This window comes from Tiliqua scincoides, chromosome 3 (genome assembly GCF_035046505.1).
Source record: "Tiliqua scincoides isolate rTilSci1 chromosome 3, rTilSci1.hap2, whole genome shotgun sequence".
NCBI classification, from domain to species: domain Eukaryota; kingdom Metazoa; phylum Chordata; class Lepidosauria; order Squamata; family Scincidae; genus Tiliqua; species Tiliqua scincoides.
The window spans coordinates 219,132,572-219,155,852 of NC_089823.1; the positions used below are offsets into that span (position 1 = coordinate 219,132,572).

The 23,281-nt window shown below is 46.6% G+C and overlaps 1 protein-coding gene across 2 annotated transcripts in view; it reads left to right on the forward strand.

Moving 5' to 3' along the window:
- Positions 1-23,281, forward strand: part of SCHIP1 (schwannomin interacting protein 1) — a 182,413-nt gene that overhangs the window by 29,928 nt on the left and 129,204 nt on the right. For both annotated transcript variants that reach the window (XM_066619261.1, XM_066619262.1), the window contains exon 2: positions 14,211-14,879. In XM_066619261.1, the coding sequence (XP_066475358.1) occupies positions 14,211-14,879 (669 nt within the window). The remainder of the gene's footprint in view (positions 1-14,210; positions 14,880-23,281) is intronic.

Genomic DNA, 23,281 nt, shown 5'->3' on the forward strand with positions numbered 1-23,281 from the left:
ACTTTCTGTCCAATGGAACCCCCAAAATGGCGAACTCCAGTAAAATCATATAGAAATATATCAACTGATAAACAGTATCGATCAAAATAGAACATGGCAGAAAAGCCAGTAATAAGAAGAGATGGAACATATTCAGATATCACGGATGTTTAACAGCCCAATCCTATCTAACCCAGCAGCCAGAGCTCCAGCAGCACCAAAATGGCTGCTGCAGGATCCTATGGGTGCCAGGAATCTTCTCAGGGGAAGGGAGTGTTTGCTCCCTTTCCCCTGGTAACGCTGCCACAGTGCCAATACATCTCCTTAGCTCTGCGCCCATTTTTGAGTGGGTGCAGAGTCGAGGAGGCCCATGTTGGGCTGCCTGGCCCAGGAGGAAGGACAAGATATGGTGGCAGAAGCTGTCACTGTCTCCGTCCTCCTCCTGGGCCCAATCCTCCCTTACCCGGCCTTCTACCCACCCTCACCACTGGGTGATGGTTACCACCAGCTGCTCCTGCTGCATCCTCTTCCAGCAATGAGGTCCAATGCCAGTGGCCCCTTCTTATGACATGTTTGCAACACCTGGAGCCGGTGGGGAGGGATGGAGGGAGAGGGAGGAGCAGGCCAAGAGCAGGGAGAGGGGCACCACCTCCGCCTTCCGCTCAGCCTGTGCTGGCGGCCTCCACCATCTTCTTTTATTCAAGGCAGTTTACATAGGTAGGCATTTCTAAATCCGAGGGGATTTTTACAATCATAGAAGGTTCTCTCTTTCAAGAACCATTTCAGATGGATCTTCCTAGTCTGGTCTCACTTCTGGCCTCCAGTTGCCTCCCATGCAGGTTGACAAGCAGCTCCTTCTTCTCTCACATGGAGGGCAGCCAAGGCGCTTCTTCGCTCACACCGAAGAGCAGGTGGAATAACTCAGTTCGGCTTGTCAGCTGCTTCAAGGTCTAGCCGTTCAGGGAGCTGCCAGTGGCCTCAAACCGCGACCTTCTGATGTTATCTTTGGGCTAACGGAAGCTCTACCCTCTAGACCAGACCTCCTGATCAGACCAGACCTCCTGCTTGAATCAGGAGAATTGGGAACTAAACAGGCACCCTGCAGGAGAGAATTCCAGAGCCTGTGTGCTAGAACTGGGAAGGCCCTGACTTGCACAGCCACTCAGCAGAGTGGGACACAGAGAGCAGGGCCTCATGATGATGATCTAATTGTGTAGGAAAGTTCACATGGTACTTGGTGCTTGCTTCATTGTAGAACCTGGGTTTTAGAAGGGGGCATATATAGCTGACTTTTATGGCCCCTTTACTTTGTCTGAACATGGGACCACAACAAGGGAAGGTGCTTTTGAGATTCACCCAAAATATATGGGGGGGAGTAGATCTGTAGGGTAAGAATAGGGGAAGAAGGGCAGAAGCAAGGAAGAGAACTAAAGTTCAGTTCCTCTACCCATGCACTGCTGCACAACTGTGAAAGATTAGAAATATGCTATTTTACAGAAAAATAGAAACCAATGGTTTTCATGATTTTTCAATGATGGGACAGTAAAACATCTTCATTTCAGCAGCTATTTAGTTGTTGGGGTAACTGAGGGTTATATTGATTGTATTCTAGGCACAGTCAGCAGTTTAAATACTGTATATAAAAACTGTAACATTAAATCCTCCATTATTCTAAAGGACAGGACCGTTTTAAAATACAATAATATCATCCAACTTAAATTGCAGTCAAGCTTCTTTCTTGAGCCCATGAGTATGTGCTAATGGCCATTAATTGCCTTGCATGTTATAAACAGATACTGAAGATCATGTAATTAGTGTAATATGCCCAAAATGATTTGAAGCTGTACTGTCATGAAACCATATGACTTTATAGAACCATAAAAGAGCATCCATTACAAGCTCTGAAGGCCTTTGCTCCCATCTAAAACTGCAGTCCTTGCATGCTGAGGCCAAGCCAAATAGGCAGGGCAGCGTAACTGCCAATAACTCAACAAAGCCTACCTTTTGGCACTCCACAGGCGCTCTTCTATTTTCAAGGCTATTGTCATGAAAGGGGGAGGACTTCTAGTGACACCCGCTGATCCAGGGCAATGATGCCTAGTACCAAGTGCTTACTCCCTTCCCACACACCCCTCTTCTAATAGGTTTAACTTGGATTTGATAAGACGTAGCAGATCTTAGTGGTCCGCTGCCACCAGCCCAAGTGATCCTGTTCCCAGAGGGGTTCCCTGGGCAAAACCCCTCCCCAAGAATGCTATTTAGGGTGGCTAAAATGCTCTGGAGGCTGACTAGTCCACTGATCCTAGAACGCGACAGAGGTTTTAAGCAAAAAGGTTTTATCAGTAGCGTCACTAGGGGAGTGTGGGCTGTACCAGGTGATGCACACGGGGGGAGGGGTGACACACAACTGGCCAAAATTGTTAAAATCATGGTTTTTAGGAATAATACCATCATGTTATGTATCATTCGTTGTGTAATTTCATGCAGAATGCGATCAAACATACTGCATTGAAATATCTCTTGTCTATCAAAAGTTACAGGCAAAAAACCAGTGAGGGCAGGGTGATGATGTGTTGCCATGCCCAGGGTTTTGCCATATCCACTGCATGGGAGGTCCATCATGGGGGTGGCACGCTGGCCTCCCTCACTGGGTGACACAAACTCTAGTGATGCCACTGGGTTTCATTAACAGATGAGAGAAAACAATGTAAACAGGCTTGGTTTCTCATAAATAAACATCCCCTGAATGGTGCTGGCTCTGCAGAAAAGCCTCACAGGTGCCAAGAGCCTGGATCCCAACCCAGCCTAGCTGATCGGAGGGCACCAAGAGTTCCCAATGTCTGGAGGGGGAGGACAGACCAACATAAACAGAACCTAATGCTCCTGGCTGATTCTTGGTCTCTTTCTATGTTCTCGTGGCTCTCCCCAGTAGCCTTCCACTCTGATTCCCAGAGACTGGGCTCTCCCTGTCTTGCCCAGTCAGAAGCACACTGAAGAGAGAGAGAAAATCTCCTCAAACCTGGTGATCTTTTTTCTTGCCCTGCCTTCCCAGCTCTCTAATTGACTACCTGCCCTTGGAACCTGAAGCACCTCAGAATTGGAGAGAAAATCCTCCACGATAACCACAACAGTTTCATCGTGGCTATTCCTATTATTTTATAGTAATTAAAATTATCTGTGTTTTATCATTCCATTCACAAAAGACAGGTTATCTTTCTTTCAGCGCTGGGACCAGGTTACTGAAGGTCCTGGGGCAAAGTTGAGCACTAGGTCTTCCCCAGGTTTACTGATGATAGGTGATGGTGACAGATGGGGGCTCCTACAACTCTTCCCATTAGTGAATGTGGGAAGTCTTCAAACCATGACCAGTACTTGGGAATATACAGGAAAAGCCAAGCCAGGTGGGGCCTCTTATGGTCATTGAGGCTGACATCTGATGCCACCTTCTTCCTTCGCAATGAGTTTTGTCTTTATCGGGTGCTTGGTGCACGGAGCATCCCCAGCCGTGGTGCCACTTTATCAATGTTAGTCCCAGGCTCTGAGGTGTTCTGTTGGCATCCTTGGTGCTAGTGCTTACACAATCAGGCACAGACACTGTCCCCTCTGGACCAGTTTGCACATTCCTCTCTCAGTGCCACCTGAATGCCAACAGGGGAGAATTCAGTGATTCCTTCCCCTGCCTTTGTTGCCTTATGAGTGTTTAACCCCGGCCTTAGGAACTTTGGGAGGGGATGGGATCGGCGGTGCCAACCTGAGCCACATGCATGGATCAATGTGGACTTGCACCAGTGATAACACTGGCTCAAGTCCAAGCTGATCAGTTATGGCTGCTGCGGCTTACCCAAGGGAACAAATATCTCCTTATCCTGAAGAGACCTCCAGCAGCCAAAAATCCCGGTGGAATGCAGTGTAGCCTACACTGGCCACACACTTGCTGTGTGGGGATTTATGTTGCATTGGACTGCCTGTAGTTTACCAGAAGTAAGGATACAATGCGGCTTTGTTATCAGAAAAATCCCCAGGCTGTCAAAGGAGTCTTCAACAGCCTCTCTTTATATAATTTTATAATAAACGTTGATGTTTTCAAGATAAACACACACACCGGAATTATAAACCTAGAACATTCTGCCTATTCACACACATCATTTTCAGTTTTCCAAATGTAATTATGAAAGTGTTGCTGTGGCTGAAATGGAAAGATGAATTAAATATACATTATGAAAAGCCTTCCTTTGTAGCACTGTTCTTTGAAGGCTCCAAATTTGTATTATAGAGCAGGCTTCAGTGGACCAAGATATAATAAAACAGATTAGCTTTTTAACTGTGATATTTATAGGCTACTGGTAATTAGTTGCAATTAAAAAAAATTGGATAAATCACCAAGTTAGTGCAAACTGATAATTATGTGGATGTACCTATACTTACACCCTCTAGTGCAGCTGGCATTCAGTATCCCTGGAGTTATAATTCCTGCACAGCCCAATCCTGAAAACTACAGACATGCTAAGGACAGTATCAAAGACTTGGGTTAGAGGCTTGCACCATACAATGGAAATGAACATATATACACGTACATTTCTTATCATGGGAAATTGGGTAAGGGTTTATTAGTGGTAACCTCCTAGTATTTTCAAACCTTTCTTTAAAAAATGAATATATTTTTCAGGGTTACAGTGGACCCTTCTGATCTGTGGGTTTGGTACCTGCATCTGAAGGGCCTCAAGGACCTCTTGGGCGCAACTTCCGAAACTTACATCTGAGGGGTTTTGAGGTGCAGGAAGGCCATTCGAGTCCTCCCTGTGCCTCAGAAGGCCTCCAACACCTCCTGTCCAGGAGGTCTCTAAGGCCCTCCTCGAGGATTCCATTATCTGCAGATATCGTTGTTTGTAGACAGTCTAGGAATGGATCCCCTGCAGATATCAGGGGCCAACTGTATTTTCAAGTAATAGCAGTTTATGTAGCATGACTGAATTGTTGAAACCACTTCTGATATATTATCTCAGTGTAGGCACTGTAATCTTATCTCTGTATGAACCTGTAGCTACCAAAAGTTTTGATCTAGGGACTTGTTTCTTAGCTCATAGCTCACACCCAGGCAGCCCAATTCTATATGGGCTCTTACGTTAAGCAAGTTTGGCCACTCCTGGTCAAATATGTCCACCAATCTGCAATAACCTGTTGGTGCATATTGCCACCAACAAGGCAATATGATACCACATCTCATAGTGTAACAGTGAGAATCTCTCGGTATTGGAAACATATAGCTAAAGTTGGGGGAAAGCTGATAGTATAAATCAGACCGAATGCAGCACAGAGCAGAAGCTGTCTCTGATGGACTGTCAGAAAGTATCACCTGTATTTATAGGTTACAATTCACCATCCAGCTATAAATATTTATAGCCAATATTTTGATGGCGTATATAATCAAGCTGCAAGTATGACAACCATTTAAGATTAAACTGGTTTGTGTTCTTCTGTTGGGAGATACTAATCCATTCCTCTCAAATACTTTTTTTTTAAAGTTGAGTGCACTTAGAAGTTACACAACGCAGCAGCTTTGCTGAAGGTCAAGATCTCTCCAGTGACTGGGTATGGGTTCATGTGGGAATCCTCTTTTCTGTGATGGAAGAAAGGCAGGATATAAATGAAATAAATAGATGATAAGTTAGATTGGGTATATCTAACTTGTACTTATTATTGAAGCACACCTTTCAAATGTAGTTAATGGGGTGGTTGAATGCTACCATCTTTTTACTGATACGAGGATTAAAGTTTTAGCAATGCAATCTATATAATGCCTACTCAGAAGTAACCCAGTTGAAATCAGTGGAACTTACTCCCAGGTATGTGTGTATAGGATGACAGCTCAAGTGTAGTATGGTATTTGGGAGCAACAATTAGGGCCAAACTATACATTATGTTAGTACCAGTGGGAGCTTCCTACCCAAGGCAAGTTGCAACCTTTTTGGGGGGAGGGGCCATATTTCCATTGGACCACTGCATGAGAGATTAACCTCATTTCCCTGTGTACTGTGTACCCTCGTCTGTCTGTCTGTCTGTCTGTCTGTCTGTCTGTCTCTCTCTCTCTCTCTCTCTCTCTCTCTCTCACACACACACACACACACAGCTATAAAAAAGGACAGGGCCGAACTACATGTATAACGTTGTGTAGTTTGATTGTGAAAATTTCAGATTTTTAGATCCAAATGTAAAAACAGCAGCAGTTCAAGTTGATCTGCTGCCTGAATTGGTGCAGATCTTACCCCCCCCCCACCAGTGCACCCCCTTGTAATTCCCCCTCTTTTTAAATTGTGTCTGCCCCACCATTGCTGCCTCCTTCTCTGGCTTTTTATGGAAGCAGCCCACAGGCAAGGAAAGGAATGGGGAGCTCGCCCTCCCCTGCCACTGTCTTCTCCTCCTTCTTTCCTGTCTACTACCTCCTTCTGCTTCCTGTCTGCCACCTCCTACTGTTTGCTCCCAGCTGTGTTCAGAACAACAGGGTAAGTGGAGCTGCCACTGCCAGCATGCTTCACCCATAATGTTTGTTTGAACATGACTGGAAACAAACAGGAGATGTAAGATGGGCTAGAGTTAAAAAGGAAGAGGAAGCAGGGCACTCCACCTTTTCAACTTCTTGCTGGCCTGGCCTTGTTGCCTGGGCAAGCAAGCAGGACCTAGAGGTGGAGTGGTCCTGTTTGGATCAGTCATGGAAAACAGGCAACCAGAATAGGATTACCCAGCTGCTTCTTCCTGGAGCACTGTTGCTGCAATTGCTTGTGGTAGTGATACTGGAGGAAGTTACTGCTGCTTCAGTTCTCTCCATGCTTGCTTGTAGCGAATGAGAAGAGGTTTTGAATGCCGATTGAAACAGCTCGGTAGGCAGCTGGCGTAAGGTGGTGGTGGGCAGACATGAGGTGCAGTGTATCTCTTGTCAATTTATTGCCCCCCCCCCCTCAGCCTCCAGTTCCAGTGGCCACTAAGCCCCATGGCTGGGTCAGCCCTGTGTAAAAATATATTTAACATTAAAAATGCGAAGTTTTGACATTAAAGGTGTCATTAAAGCAGAGTGCTGGCTGCCGGAACCTCTAGAAACAGTGTTATTTCTTACCATGACTGCCTTGTACAGCGTTCATGAAAATGTTTTACTGGCTACCCGCTGATTTTTGCTAGAGATCAAAGTGCTGGATTTTAGCTGCGTGCTCCTGAATGTTACAGGCTTGCCTGCCTGTTGGGAGTTGCCTCTGAGTTATACAGCTGTTTTGCAAGCAACAAAGATGTCTTTGGTGCAACTCTCTTGATTTATAAGAAGTTTGAATCTGTTGACCTTCTGGGCATGTTGCAAAACTGATCCATTTCCTCAGGCTGTTTTGAGGGGCGGGGAGCAAGAGAGAGGAAGCTGTGCTTTCTTGTGAGAAGGTGAGAAGTGTGATTTTTCCTTTTCCTTACTTGCAAATTTTTATTATTATTATTATTTTGGAAGAAGTTGAAATATTTTCTCAATATTGACTTGTTTTAAGAAGTGCTTTATTATTATGAGTGCCAAGTTATCTGCTGGCATTTTTCATATGCTGTGGATTGACTTAGAAAATAAAAAAAAAGACCCTGGCAAGATGCCCAGAGCTCTGGATAGGTATGTTAAAAATTGATTTGTATAAATCAAAATAACCTTCACAAGCTACTTTTTTTCAATTTGTCTTCACACTGAGGAGTTAACACCTGTAAAAGTGCAGAGCTTTCTGAGTTCTGCTAAGATTTTGTCCTAGGAAGCACAACAAAGATCTGATATCAAAAATAATTCTAGCTAAATCCACAAACCAACAAAATTATCTCAAAGACTCCATGAAGTAAATGGAACCAAGGGCCAAACTACACATTTTGTTAAGTCCATCATTAAGGCACAGGCTTAAAAGAAGAAGTGTTTCTTTCACGAAAAGATACCTTGGAAGAGGGCTGTCCTCCATGCTGCATATAGACAGTTCTAGTCACTGTAAGCGCAAACCACTCCTTCAGGAGGCACAATTTTCAGCAGAAAGGGGAGAAAGTGTTAACCTCTTCTTCTTGTGAACCTGATACACATCACTGTTCCAGTGGCTGTTAGTTATATGAATAGGATGAGATACTTCTCATCTTAATCTTATCTCTTAATGCATAGGATTCCACAACCCAGTCCCTTGAACTCTTAGATCTTGCCACCCACATTAACAAATGAGACAGAGATAGTAATAGTCATGACATGGAATTAATAATAATAATGGCCAGAAAAATAAATGCAGTGAATATTTCCCCACAAGCAATGGATGAATTTTTGCATCAAATGGTATATAACATGATGGTATTATTCCTAAAAGCCATGATTTCCAGAATTTTGGTCACTAGGGTGTCACCCCCCCATGTCTAATTGGCCTGTTTTGAGTTAAGGCAGTGGTTCTCAAATTTTTAACACTGGGTCCCACTTTTTAGAATGTCCAGGAACCACCGGGAGTGATGTCATGGCTGGAAGTGACATCATCAAGCCAAACAAAATAATTATAAATAATTAAATTAAAGAAAAACAAATAAATGAGGGGAAGCCAGCCCTGTTTCAACAAGTGAATTTTCTCAGTAGCCTGCCTGAAATAACACCCCCCCCCCACACACACACACAGATAAAGGAGTGAGATTTTCAGCCCTCCCCAGTGCCCACCTTACCAGCTCAAGCCTCTGTTTTATTCTTTTGGGGCGAGTTGCTGCATGCAATAACACCCCCCTACAAATAAAGCAGTGAGATTTTCAGCCCTCCCCAGTGCCCACCTTACCAGCTCAAGCCTCTGGTTTATTCTTTGGGGGGGGGTGTTGCTGCCTGCAATAACACCCCCCCCAATAAAGCAGTGAGATTTTCAGCCCTCCCCATTGCCCACCTTACCAGCTCAAGCCTCTGGTTTATTTTGGGGGGGGGGGGTGCTGCCTTCTGGAGCATTTGTTGAGCTCCACTTTCATCAGGTGGGGACCATGTAGCTAGCCTTGCATTCCTCTTTCCCTGACTTGACCAGGAGCCAAGGCACATTTGCTTACTTGCGAGTAAATGCTACCGTGTGGCATACTTTCGCTTTCCATAGGGCTCAATACATTTGCTTGGGTGGAGGGACTTCCTTCTTGGGTGTTTTTTGGGGTCTGCTTTCATTGGATAGGAACCATTCTGGTGTCATTGGATTCCTCTCAGCCTGCCCTTTCTGACGAACTATGGCATGTTCGCCTACTCGCTAGTAAATGCACGAGATAGCTCGGTTTCATTTTCCATAGGGTTCAATGCTTTTTTTTTTTAGTTTCTGGAATTTTGGCCATAACGTTTGATGGAAAGGAGATATTTCAGTCTGGTTTTTTGCATTGCATTTCTCTGGAAATTCCACATCCAACGGTATATAGCATGATGGGGTTACTCCTAACCTTCATGATGTTAGCGATGTTGGGGCATTTGTGGTGTTACACCCCCCAAGGGTGGTACCTGGAGAGGACCGCCCCCTCTGCCCCCATATCAGCTACACCACTGATCCGCAGCAACATTCAAGTGCTTCTTTTGACACTTTTCAAAGATCTGTAGCCATCAGGCCCAGCAGGAAGCAAATTGAGAAATTTGCCTGGGGTCACATCTTAGTGTCTAAGAAGCCACTGTATGTCAGAAGGGCTACTTGAGTGACAGTATGTGGCTCATTAAGAGCCCAATCTTATGGGCTCAGAAGTAATATCTACTCAGAAGTAACTCCCATTATAGTCTATGGTGCTTACTTCTAGGTAGGTGTGGCAGGGCCCACAAGAGGTGGGTAAAGGAGGTAATTTGTTCCCCGGGCCAGGGTAAAAATGGAGGCCCGGGAGCCAAAGGAGGGGACCCTGAAATTTCCTGGGATCTTATAGTATTTTCCTATCTCACCTGGACTCGCTGCCCACATGGGATAATGCATGTATGACTGGTGCTGCTACCGAAAGCCATATATGCTGGACCAAGGAATGTGTACATGACACTCCCTAACACAGTGTCAAATCTGGCAGAAAACTGGCCTGCTGTAGTAGCTCTGTGGTGTGTAGATCCGCTTACCATGAAGGGAGCTGTATGGGATACAGTGTATGGGAGTGTATGTACAGTGTATGGGAGCTCGGGGATACAGCCACAGGGCTACAGCTGCTGCAGAAGTCCGTTTTGGTGTTCATAGGACAATTTCCATTCTAGTGTGAGCCTCAATACAATGATGCTGATTTTCTAGCAATGATTTTCTATATTTAAAAGATTTTAGAGAGACTTAGGAGTGCATTTGGTTTTCCATATTACTATATTTAGCTGTTGATGCTGCATGAGCAGGTAGACCTGGGCTCTGCACTAGGAAGCCCAATACACCTGGGCTCAAAATACTTTTCTAGCTGTTGTCACCTTCCCCCTGCCCCATGTTGTCCCTTTCCACCCCTATTCTGCCCACCCTTGTCCCAACCCTTCCACCTCTGTTTCATCCCCTCCCCCTTTGGGAAGGAGCCAAAAAGAAACTTTGTACCCCCTGATAAAATGCTTCTCTGAAACCTGAAGTCTGGAGAAGATTGCAGCCCAAGGCTCTAATTGTCTGCAAACATACCTGAGAATAAATTCTATATAAGAGAGTGAGACTTACTTCTAAGTAAATGTGCATAGCATCTAATACTGTATACCATTTGTGCTTTGAGATACTATTACTTCTATTTTTCAAATGTTATGCATTTATTTTATTGCAACCCACTCCAAGAATTTGGGATGAAGTTATCTAGATCAGTGTTCTCAACCAGCGTATGGGTACCACTAGTGGTACTTGAGGTAGAGTCTGATGGTATTCTTGGGATCCCTGGACACCTGCCACCTGGCAATAAGACCAGGATTGCAACACAACAAACAACAGTAGAAGGCTCATCTCATTGGGCACAGCTCTGAAGCATACTTTTCCACAGTTGAAAAAGCCCTCCCGTCTACCCTGAGCCTCTTACCGGTGTTTGTTGCTTCACATGTAGCCTCCCATTTCAGAAGTTCCTGGTGATGATATCATCTCCAGTTACTTCTGGTGGCACTTCAAATAGGTGAACCATGTGAAGTGGTACGGTGGAGAACAAATGTTGAGAAATACTGATCTAGATTGTTACATGAGGCATACATTTCAGAGAAGGAATATATGACAAGAGAAGAAAATACTCTACAGAAGAAATTTAAAGTTGATATTGTTATTGTATAGTTGGAGGGGGGGGTGTCATGACGAGCCCCTGCATTTCAAAAATGTACTACCTTGCCTTACAGGGTTTGTTCTAAAGACAACTTCAGGAAGTACATGTGAAGTGGTTTGCACACTCAGAAAAGTAACAAATGTTAAATACTACGTATTAAACCCTCTTGATTGCCATTGCATTTACTCATGAGTAAACATCCAGTGCAGTTCTATGCGTATTTACTCATAGCCAGTTCTGTAAAGTTCAGTATTGCCTATTGCCAAGTAAGTATGCAGCGGACTGCAACTTTGAATATGGGGCCCACATAAAAGTCAACACCCCCCCCCCCCAGGTGAGGGAGTGCTTTCCCTGCTCTGCTAGGCTCTCTCTTGCATTATGTTTGTACAGCTGAGAACATACAGCTATTGCTACAGGATCAGTGAGAAGAGAGTGCTGGCAAGGTGGGGGGGGGGAGTTACTCTCATGACTCCAAAGTGAAAAATCTTCTGTACAACTCCAAAAGGTGGCACTTCCCTACTTGTGAGGGCATCAGGCAGTTCTTCCCCACCTCCCCACCCCAGAATGAAGCAAGGAAAAAAGAAACAGTAGTAGTTTAATGAATCCCCAACTGAAGTAGTTACGTGACCAGTACAGCACCAAAAGCATCTGGTTTTTCTGCAGGCAGTTGCTATCTGAAAGATTGGTGTAAATATACCAGCCAGAGCTCAGCAAGAATTGCATTATTGATGCCATTTTTATCTGTCCCTTCTTCAGAGGAGTTCTGGTGGGTCTTTCCTCACAGCCACTTTATCCTCCCAATTGCCAATGAGAGAGGATGAGAAACAGTGATCGTGGGCCAATTGTTCTCTCAACCTAATCTACCTTTCAGGGTTGTGAAGATAACAAGGGAGGAGAAGAAATGTATGTTGCCTAGAGCTCCTTGGAAGAAAGGGATATAATGATGTCATGAAGAACAACCCAGGATGGTCCCAGCACCTAGCTCACCTCAATCAGCAGGTCTGCCCACCACCTCCTTTTCTGGCAGTGTGCACATGTGTGCATGCACTTCCTCCTTCTCTGGAGTGCAATCAAGAAGGGGAAGTGATGGCCCTTGAAGGTGCTGGTGGCCGAAAATGATGGCTGGCTGGCTGGCTGGCTTTTGCCTGGCAGGAGGAGTGATTGCTGCAGGCACCTACTCTCCCCAGTCATTTCCTAGGGTCTTGGGAGTGTTTGGTGAAAGGAGGCTGCAGGTCCAGCTAAGGCATGGAGAATGGCCAAGCCAGAGTTGGCCTGCCCACAAGGAGGGGTGAAATGACCACTTCAATTGCTGGGCTGGAGGAGTCCGCAAACTGACTGAAGTGCTCCCATGCCTATTTACAGTCTCCGCTGGCCACCTGGTTGGCCTTTTTTTCCCAATTGCTTCCCAGGTTCTTGGCCAGGAAGGAAATGCACTATAGCTGCCCGGGGGTGGGGGGTGGGGAATAGCAAGAGGCAGTGAAGTCCACTGCCTCAGGTGCTTTGGGGGCTTGGGCCACTTCTTGGCTAGTGGAGACTATGGGCAAGTTGGAGGGTGGAGGTAGAGCAGCCCCCTGCTGGGGGGGATATTAACGTGCTCCACAGTTATGAGTATTCCCAGGCCCATTTTTGCCTGGCCCACAGGTGTCCGCATTTAATTCCTGTTGCATATATGCAACATTGAACTGAAGTGGCTTAAGCTTGCTTGAATGGCCTTCTGGCAAAGAGAGCATAGGCCCAACCTAGGGTCACCACTTGTCTTCTTTTTGCAGGACATGTCCTCTTTTTTTAGCCTTGTGTTCTGGAAAATAACTTAAATGTTCTCCTTTCCCCTGTGAGTGGGCCTCTGTGGCAGCGCATAGTCTTCTTGTAATTAATAAATTATATGTAATTTTGTTTTAAGTTTAATAATAAGTAATATAGTGTTGAAATTAACCACATGAAATCAATAGATGATTGGTTTTTACCTTTTATTTGGTCATGCCCTAGATCAGTGTTTTTCAAACTGTGGGTTGGGACCCACTAGGTGGGTTGTGAGCCAATTTCAGGTGCGTCCCCATTAATTTCAGTATTTTATTTTTAATCCGTTAGGCTTGACGCTCCCGTGGGGAAGCATTTGGGGAAATGTTACAAACCTGTACTTTTAACAAGCTACTATGTATATTCTTTTAACAATAATAGGGGAACTTACTCCTGGGCAAGTGTGGATAGGATTGTTAGAAATTTTCCTGCTTGATGATGTCATTTCCGGTCATGACATCACTTCCAGTGGGTCCTGGCGCTCTAAAAAGTGGGTCCTGGGGCTAAATGTGTGAGAACTACTGCCTTAGATTTTCCTTGGACGCCCTACATTTTGGGGTGCCTGGTCCTCTTTTGTGGTTAGGACATCTGGTCACCCTGGCCCAGCCCTATGCAGTGGCGTTCCACGGACCCTACTCCCAGGAAAGTATGTGGAGGACTGAAGCCTCTGGGTGGAAGGCATCCCCCCCAGTGCCTGGCCCGCCTCTGCACCCCCGTGCCCCTTCTCCCGAGCCGGCCTCCTCTGCCGGGATCTCCCCAGCTGTACCGCAGGGGGCGATGTGGTCTCACGGACAGCGGGGGGGGGGGCTGGCCGGCTCCCAGGGCTCTTCCACTTTCCCCGCTCGCTCGCTCGCTCCCCCGCCCGCCCAGCCTTTTCCTGCGCTGCCGCCTTCCCAGCTGGGCGCGGGAAGTTTCCGGAGCCATTGCGGGGCAGGACTTGCTGCTGCCGCTGGCGCGCACCAGGCGGTGCCACGCCGAGAGGAAGAAGCAGAGCCCCCCCCCCCCCGTGGTGATGCCCTCCCTGGGGCTGGGCTGCAAACTTCGGGGAAGTGGCGGAGACCCCCTTGCAGCAGGGCTCCTCCTCCCAGCCTGGCAGCAGCATCTGGAGAGGAGAATCCGTGCCTGGCGGCGATGTGATTCCAGCAGCAGCAGGCAGGCGAAGAGGTGCCAGGTCTGCTCTCGGAGAAGGCACTGACCGGCTCTCTCTGTCTCTTCTCCCCCTCTAGGATGGCATGGATTTAGGCAGCGACCCCTGCAGCAGCCGCTCCAGCTCCGAGTCGAGTTCCAGCAAAGTGACCCCTTGCTCGGAATGCAAATCCTCCCCATCACCCACCAGCCTGGACTTGGCTGCTTTGGAGGACTCCGAGGAGGAGGAGGAGGAGGACATCCAGGTGTACAAGAGGAAGGTGATTGATGGTTGGGAGGAGGAGGAGGACAGTGGGGACTATGCCCGCTGCTATGCCAAAACCGCTGCTGCCAGGAGGAGTCTAGCCCAGGAACTGGAGGAGGTGAGGAGCACCAGCCCTGCCACCCCCACCATGCCACCCCCGGCTCCCAACGGCAACCCCCCTGCTGCTCATCACCGCCCCCACCCCCTGGACCTCCGGCACAATGCCAACGTGGTGCCTTCTAGCCGCAGGCCTGGGCGCAAAGGGGGCTCCGGCTACAGCAAAGCCCCCCACTTCCAGAAAGCCCAGCCGGGGGGCACAGGCAGGCTCAGCAATGGAGGACCCCTGGTTTCCTTTCACCCGCTGGAAAACTCCACAGGACGGACTGGTTTGAAAGAACAAGAGCCCCAGCTGCCCACTATGGACTGGGAAGCGCTGGAGAGGCACCTGGCAGGGCTGCAGTTCCAGGAGCAGGAGACCCGGAGCCAGAAGAGCAACTACACCTCGGTAAGTTGGTCCCTTTCCATTCAAAGGGCTGTTGGTGGGGAGATGGCAAGAGAAGTGTGCATTTCAGCTGAATGGCTAGTTAGGGACAGCAGACTATGAATCATTTCCCCTGTTGGGTGGTTTTTCTTTTTCCCATAGATGGTGATTTTCCAAACAGCACTGCAAATGGACAACTGCCATTACCTTGGGGATGATTTGTCATCCCCCCCCCCTCCAAAAAAGTCACTGTTGATGCTTGCAGAGAAGCTGTGTGTGTGAGAGAGAGAAATAGCTCTTGTCTCTTTTCCCAGTGGGCTTAGAAAGAGAGTTGCAGCCTAACCCTTTGTTCAAAAAAGGGGGGAGTTGCTTGACTCTGACTTGACCTGGCGTTGAAGATTAAAAACAAGGAGGAATCAGGCTGGTGACCCTTTGTGTGGCAATTTGGGGGAAGGGGGAGCTCAGAGCTACTTCCTGTTTCTTATTGGAGGGACACCTGGCTGCATTCAGAAAAGCCAGACAGTGTGGGTTGCATCAAGGGAGGAGGAGGAGGAGGAGGAGAGAGAAACGTAAGCAGGAATCCTAATCAAGCTGGTACATGTCCCAGTGTGGATTTGCCCCAGTGAAAAGGGTTTGTACTTCTTAGATGCATGATTTCCTATGTAGCAGCTGCCTTTCAAAGATACTGCAGTAGTTTCGGTTGACAGGGTTTTTAAAAATATGCACCTTGGCCTATTAAGGATGCATAACTTAATCTAGCTTAATGAGTATGCTAACATCACAATATGCTTGTCACTTGGTACTTTGCCTTGGGGTGTGACTTAAGAATCCAGAGCCTCCAGCTTCTGGAGATTGGGTGCAGTGCACTTTGACTTTGGAGCATGAGGATAAGTAACTTCATTTTGCAGTGTAATTGGCATAACTGCTTCCAGCAAGGGAAGGGCACAAAAAGGGGACTTGTTTAGTTTCTCCCCTAATAGAACAGAACTGCTGACAAAGATCTCCCCGTGTCAACATGTCTGCTTTTGATAGCTACTACCTAACTGCCCTTTTTCTCAGCATCCAGTACATTTTCTTTTAAGTAGGAACTGGGGGGAGGGGGGAGTCACCCCGCCAGATCCAAGGGTAAAGGCATGTCCTTTTGGGTTGGTTCTGCGTTTTGTTTTAAAATCCTTTTTTGCCCAATCAAGTGTAAAGTCAAATAATATAGCGGTGCGTCCCAGGGTTTGTTACTGTAGCAATATTACCATTCAGTGAGGTTTGGATTCAGCAGCAAGAGATGCTGATGACACTGCATTTTAAGTATATGTGTGTTTTGGGAAAGGCTGTTTTGCCTGTAGATAAGAGAATTCTAAGTGATAACTGAACAACTATAATGTCTGGCTTTTTGTTTGCATCTGGGACAAGATATGCGACATAGTTCTGCAAATGGACTGTTTCCAGCTGAACAAAAGCATTTATCTGTTTCCTGGCTTAGAAGACTCTGAGGCAGGTGCTGTATGGCCAAGGCTGTAGTGGTAGATGTGAAATTTTGCTTTTAATCTGTAAGATATGCGGGTATGTGTTAATGAGTGGGACAAGAATGTTGACTCATTTTGCACTGGCATCCTGACTCAGAATTTGAGTCAGAATTTGAACTCTAGACTAGGCAGTACAAAAACAATTCATTTCCTGTCAGGGGCCTTAATGTATTGGCTGAATGTAAATCTGTGTGTGAACATATTCACAAAATGGTAGTATTTTAATTTATTTGGTTTATTCACCTTTGTTATTCAGAGTTTGTTACAGCACCACTCTGCAGAAAGAGAAATCAACCCTAGAGATATGACTTTCACAGAGATGCACCATAAAATCACATCCATATTCCATCAAAAAAATTCTACTTACATGCTGACCCCAAGTTCTTGTACAGTGACTACAGGGGCTGATTCAGAAAACATTCAACTTATGAAAACTGGGATCCTTGTAAAACCTGAACCATTCCAAGGGGCAAGCTAAGTCTTTAATGAGTTGCACATTTAGCTGGGAGGTGCTTGTAAACAATCAATGGCCTATGAGAAATCTTAAGTTGGTAAAATCATTCAGGAGTAACACATTAGGTTCTGAACAATTGGTTTGGCCTGAAATTTGGCCCAAAGTAGAATATCCTAAGATTGATACATACAGTATATGCAAAAACTATGTATCCCTTGATATCACTCAGTGAGAATGTTCTCTGTTGAAATGTATTATATGGTGAAGTGATACAAAACTGTTGTGTTTGACCTATGATGGCCACAGTCTTGTGACACCACAACTATTCCGTTATGAATATGTATGCATGTGAACTTAGCCTTCTGGAAGATGCCTAGCCTCTGAGATTTTAGAGAAAGGGATTCCATCACTTTGATGTTGCACTAAGAGCTGGTCCCTTATGTAGACTTGATGTTCAGGTGGAATAATCAGGAGACTCTTGGAGATTGTGAAAAGGGCATAATGGAAAAAAGACAGTCTTCTGCGTATTGGGAGGCAAACATACAAATTGCTTACTTTGCATAGGGTTCCCTCATGCAGTGGATGTGGGTCACCTAGTATGTTACAGGAGCCATAGGCTAAAAGTAGAGATTGGTCAGCTGACATGGTGTGATAGAAGGGGATAAGACATGTTTCACAATGGGTCCCAAATGAAAATATAGCTACATTCAGTTTCCCTTAAATAAATAAAAAAATTAAGGCATTGTTACAGGACACTGTCTGAGGGTACATGCTGCAGCTGTTTTGCTGAAGCTAAGTAAATCTAGGTCTGCTCCATATCTGGATGGGTGATCACTTCCCAGGGGTACCTTCGTGTTCCAGGGGGCCTTCAGCAAACTGTCCTCCATGGGCTCCCTCCAACTTTTGGAGGCCCTGAGACAGTTGCTCTGCCATTCCTACATGAAGGCTATAGATACACAGCTGGTCCTGGGGATCAGCAGTTGTCCCTTGACAACTGACCTTCTCACTTGGACAAAGTAACTGAAACCTCCATGTATGCTGCCTTGCATTTTGTGATGGAAGAAAGATGGGTTATAAATGTGATGAACTTGGGAGTTCCTTGTTATAAACTAAAGACTAAATATTTTGACTCCGTTTTCCAATTATGTATAAAAGTCATAGCTATGACTGTGTCTTTGTGGCTCATTGGCTACCATTATGAAGGCTAAATAAGGTAGAAAAACTGCTGTTTTAAAAATACTGCCTACAAATAGCTGTTGGTCACAGCTTGCCACAGAGGGAGCCTCTACAACAGAACAAATCTAAAATCCAAGTGTGCTACAAACTCAGGTAGACATAGTCACTGGAATATATATATTTGAGACAAGTGCAGGATTTCTTTTTAAATACATACAAAGAATAGGCAAACGGTCAGCTCCCTCCTCTTATAGTTGTGACAACAATCTTATGTGGGAGAGAAGGAGAGGGAGATCCCTATTCACTCTCTGATGCCTTCAGACATTCTCTAACTTCTAGCTACAAGTACATACACACACACACACACACACACACACACACACACACAAAGACATTTTACTGTGCACTAGCATACCAGTACATTATTTTCTGTACAATAGTTAGGTTGTGCATGCTAGGAAACCTCTGTGTGCAAAGACCTTTGAGTGCAAAAATAAATGGCGTACCACACACCATCCCCCCCCCCCAGATCCCTGTCACTGTGGATAGCGTCTCACAGTGTCAGGGGTTGAAACTGGGACCAAAGCATACCTGTAAGTGGGGGCACATTGGTGTGAAGTCCAATGATGGAGGACGAGATGGTTAGATAGTGTCACCGAGGCAATGAACATGAATTTGGACAAACTCCGGAAGTCAGTGGTAGACAGGGAGGCCTGGTGTGCTGTAGTCCATGGGGTCAAGAAGAGTCGGACACGACTGAACAACAACAAATGATGGAGGAGAGCATCCGAGGGTGCAAATGGCTCAGACACTGTGATCAGTGTGTACACACACGTGCTCTCTGCCATGTGACCTGGTAACACTTCCTGTGTCCTATAGCTGCTATCCTGGACACTTGACAGTTGCTGCCTGCTGTCCACTGCCATTATACCTGCACCTGCTAGCCACCAGTGGTTTCTCTCACCACAATATCCCAGGCTGGAGTGAAATTAAGCTGGACAGCAACTTGGAAAGAACTCCTAGGCTGGGCTTCATGAGGTTCAAAACTCTCTTCTAAGTTTTTATGCATTTTAGTCAAACCAAGGTAGAACTGCCCCATGGGAGCAACTGACAGCAGTATTGTATCCAGTGGCTTTCGCAGAATGCATCCTGTTTGCTTGATCGTTAGTCCACCTGTTCCCTGCATTGTTATACCCTCCTGATTTCTGCAGAGATGATTGGGTGCATGAGGGGTGCATGGTGATTGTGGGGTGGCGGCAGCAGACTGCGGATGAGAGGGGCAGCTTACTGTGGTAAGATGAGATTTTTCTCTCTCCTGTATATGTGTAAGTCAGGGCTAGCCCATCCATAAGGCCAACTGAAGTGGTTGCCTCAGGCAGCAGATTGGCAGGGGGTGCCCACTTCTGCCCACCTACTTGCCTGCATTGATGTGATGCCTGTTCTTTTTCCTCCTTCTCCCTCTTGCTTGATTGAAAAATGAAGAGGTGAACAGAGCAGGAGGAGAGGCAAGCAGTGATCTAGAGCAGGGGCCTCCAAACCCCAGCACACAGGCCAGATCTGACATCCCCAGATTACCTGTCTGGGTGCGGCAGTGGCAAAGGCTTTCTGTTCCACATTGTAGCCTTTACTTTTTGCAGCCGATCTTCTTAGAAACTCACACTGAGCAGCCGCTTCCCCTAAGAAATCGGGGTGCACAGCCTGCTGGGGTGAGGGGCAGCAGAAGTGGCTGCCTGGTGCAAGTTTCTGAGATTGACTATGAAAAGTGGAGACTGTAGCATGGAACAGAAAACCTTTGCTACCACTGCACCATGCCCAAACGAGTAATCTGGAGACACAGCGGGTCATGGTTTAGAGACCAGTGGTCTAGGATGTTGGAGGGAAAGGAGCTAGCACATCAGGTAAGGGTAGCACACAGGTAAGGGCAGCAGCATTTGGCATGCTGGTTCAGGTGCCAGGAGGTCACTTCTTTCATATAAGTGAAAGAGTATTTGTTTTTTGTCTTGCCCTGTCTGAGTGCATACAATAAGAACATAAGAACAGCCCCACTGGATCAGGCCATAGGCCAATCTAGTCCAGCTTCCTGTATCTCACAGCGGCCCACCAAATGCCCCAGGGAGCACACCAGATAACAAGAGACCTCATCCTGGTGCCCTCCCCTGCATCTGGCATTCTGACATAACCCATTTCTAAAATCAGGAGGTTGCGCATACACATCATGGCTTGTACCCCATAATGGATTTTTCCTCCAGAAACTTGTCCAATCCCCTTTTAAAGGCGTCTAGGGTAGACGCCAGCACCACATCCTGTGGCAAGGAGTTCCACAGACCGACCACACGCTGAGTAAAGAAATATTTTCTTTTGTCTGTCCTAACCCGCCCAACACTCAATTTTAGTGGATGTCCCCTGGTTCTGGTATTATGTGAGAGTGTAAAGAGCATCTCCCTATCCACTCTGTCCATTCCCTGCATAATTTTGTATGTCTCAATCATGTCCCCCCTCAAGCGTCTCTTTTCTAGGCTGAAGAGGCCCAAACGCCGTAGCCTTTCCTCATAAGGAAGGTGCCCCAGCCCCGTAATCATCTTAGTCGCTCTCTTTTGCACCTTTTCCATTTCCACCTTGTCCTTTTTGAGATGCAGCGACCAGAACTGGACACAATACTCCAGGTGTGGCCTTACCATAGATTTGTACAACGGCATTATACTAGCCGTTTTGTTCTCAATACCCTTCCTAATGATCCCAAGCATAGAATTGGCCTTCTTCACTGCCACCACACATTGGGTCGACACTTTCATCGACCTGTCCACCACCACCCCAAGATCTCTCTCCTGATCTGTCACAGACAGCTCAGAACCCATCAGCCTATATCTAAAGTTTTGATTTTTTGCCCCAATGTGCATGACTTTACACTTACTGACATTGAAGCGCATCTGCCATTTTGCTGCCCATTCTGCCAGTCTGGAGAGATCCTTCTGGAGCTCCTCACAATCACTTCTGGTCCTTACCACTCGGAAAAGTTTCGTGTCGTCTGCAAACTTAGCCACTTCACTGCTCAACCCTGTCTCCAGGTCATTTATGAAGAGGTTGAAAAGCACCGGTCCCAGGACAGATCCTTGGGGCACACCACTTTTCACCTCTCTCCATTGTGAAAATTGCCCATTGACACCCACTCTCTGCTTCCTGGCCTCCAACCAGTTCTCAATCCACGAGAGGACCTGTCCTCTAATTCCCTGACTGTGGAGTTTTTTCAGTAGCCTTTGGTGAGGGACCGTGTCAAACGCCTTCTGAAAGTCCAGATATATAATGTCCATGGGTTCTCCCGCATCCACATGCCTGTTGACCTTTTCAAAGAATTCTATAAGGTTCGTGAGGCAAGACTTACCCTTACAGAAGCCATGCTGACTCTCCCTCAGCAAGGCCTGTTCATCTATGTGTTTTGAGATCCTATCTTTGATGAGGCATTCCACCATCTTACCCAGTATGGATGTTAGGCTGACCGGCCTATAGTTTCCTGGGTTCCCCCTCTTTCCCTTTTTAAAAATAGGCGTGACATTTGCTATCCTCCAATCTTCTGGCACCATGGCTGTTTTGAGGGACAAGTTGCATACCTTAGTCAAGAGATCTGCAACTTCATTCTTCAATTCCTTAATAACCCTTGGGTGTATGCCATCAGGGCCCGGTGACTTATTGATCTTTAATTTATCAATGAGGTTTGAAACATCTTCTCTTTTAACCTCTATCTGACTTAACTCCTCGGTCAGGAGGGGCCGTTCGGGCAGCGGTATCTGCCCGAGGTCTTCTGCCGTGAAGACAGATGCAAAGAACTCATTTAATTTCTCTGCCATCTCTAAGTTTCCTTTTATCTCCCCTTTCCCTCCCTCACCATCCAGAGGGCCAACCGCTTCTCTGGCAGGTTTCCTGCTTCTAACATATTTGAAGAAGCTTTTATTATTCCCCTTAATGTTGCCGGCCATGCGTTCCTCATAGTCTCGCTTGGCCTCCAGTATCACCTTCTTACATTTCTTTTGCCACAGTTTATGTTCCTTTTTATTCTCCTCATTAGGGCAAGACTTCCATTTACGGAAGGAAGCTTCCTTGCCCTTCACAGCCTCTCTAACTTGGCTGGTTAGCCATGCGGGCACCCTCCTGGATTTAGTGGAACCCTTCTTTCTTTGCGGTATACACCTCTGCTGGGCCTCTATTACTGTTGTTTTAAGCAGCCTCCATGCACTCTGGTGAGATTGGACTCTTTTTACCCTCCCTTTCAACCTCCTTCTAACTAGCCTCCTCATTTGAGGGAAGTCCGCCCGTCGGAAGTCAAGGGTTTTTGTGAGAGATTTGCCTGGTATTCTTCCCCCAACGTGCACGTCAAAACGGATCGCAGCATGATCACTGTTCCCCAATGGCTCAGTAACGTTTACATCTCTTAACCAGGTCCTGCGTACCGCACAATATTAAATCCAGAGTCACCTGTCCTCTGGTGGGCTCCGTGACTAGCTGATCTAAGCCACAGTCATTTAGCACGTCAAGAAATCCGGTTTCCTTATCGTGACCAGAACACAAATTGACCCAGACAATATGAGGATAATTGAAGTCCCTCATGATTACAACCCTGTCCCTCCTTGTCACCTCCCTGATCTGTTTCCTCATTTCAAGGTCCCCATCCGATTTCTGGTCTGGAGGATGATAGCACGCCCCCAGTATTACATCGCTGCACAAGCCTGGTAATTTAACCCACAGAGATTCTACGGTGGAGTCAGACCCACCTTCAATCTCTACTTTGCTGGATTCTATCCCTTCCTTAACATAAACGGCCACCCCACCTCCAACACGCCCCTGCCTGTCCCTCCTGTAGAGTTTATAGCCCGGGATTGCGGTATCCCACTGATTCTCCGCATTCCACCAGGTTTCCGTTATGCCCACTATGTCAATATTTTCCCTTGTCACCAGACATTCCAGTTCTCCCACCTTTGCTCGTAGACTTCGGGCATTCGCATAAAAGCATTTATACACGGAATGCCCCAGGATGGGCTGCTTATTCGCTCCTTTGTCCCCGCATCCTCTCATTGTGCCAAACCGTCTATCACATCCCATCACCCTACCTTTCCCAATTTCTTCTCCTACCCTGCCTTTGTCTTGTTGTTCTCTAACCTCCCCATCCTCATCCCATAGGGATGAGGAGTCCCGAACCGGATGCCCCTCAGCTCCTGTCGGCCTTCCCCCAGGGATCAGTTTAAAAGCTGCTCTGCCACCTTTTTAATGTTATGCGCCAGCAGTCT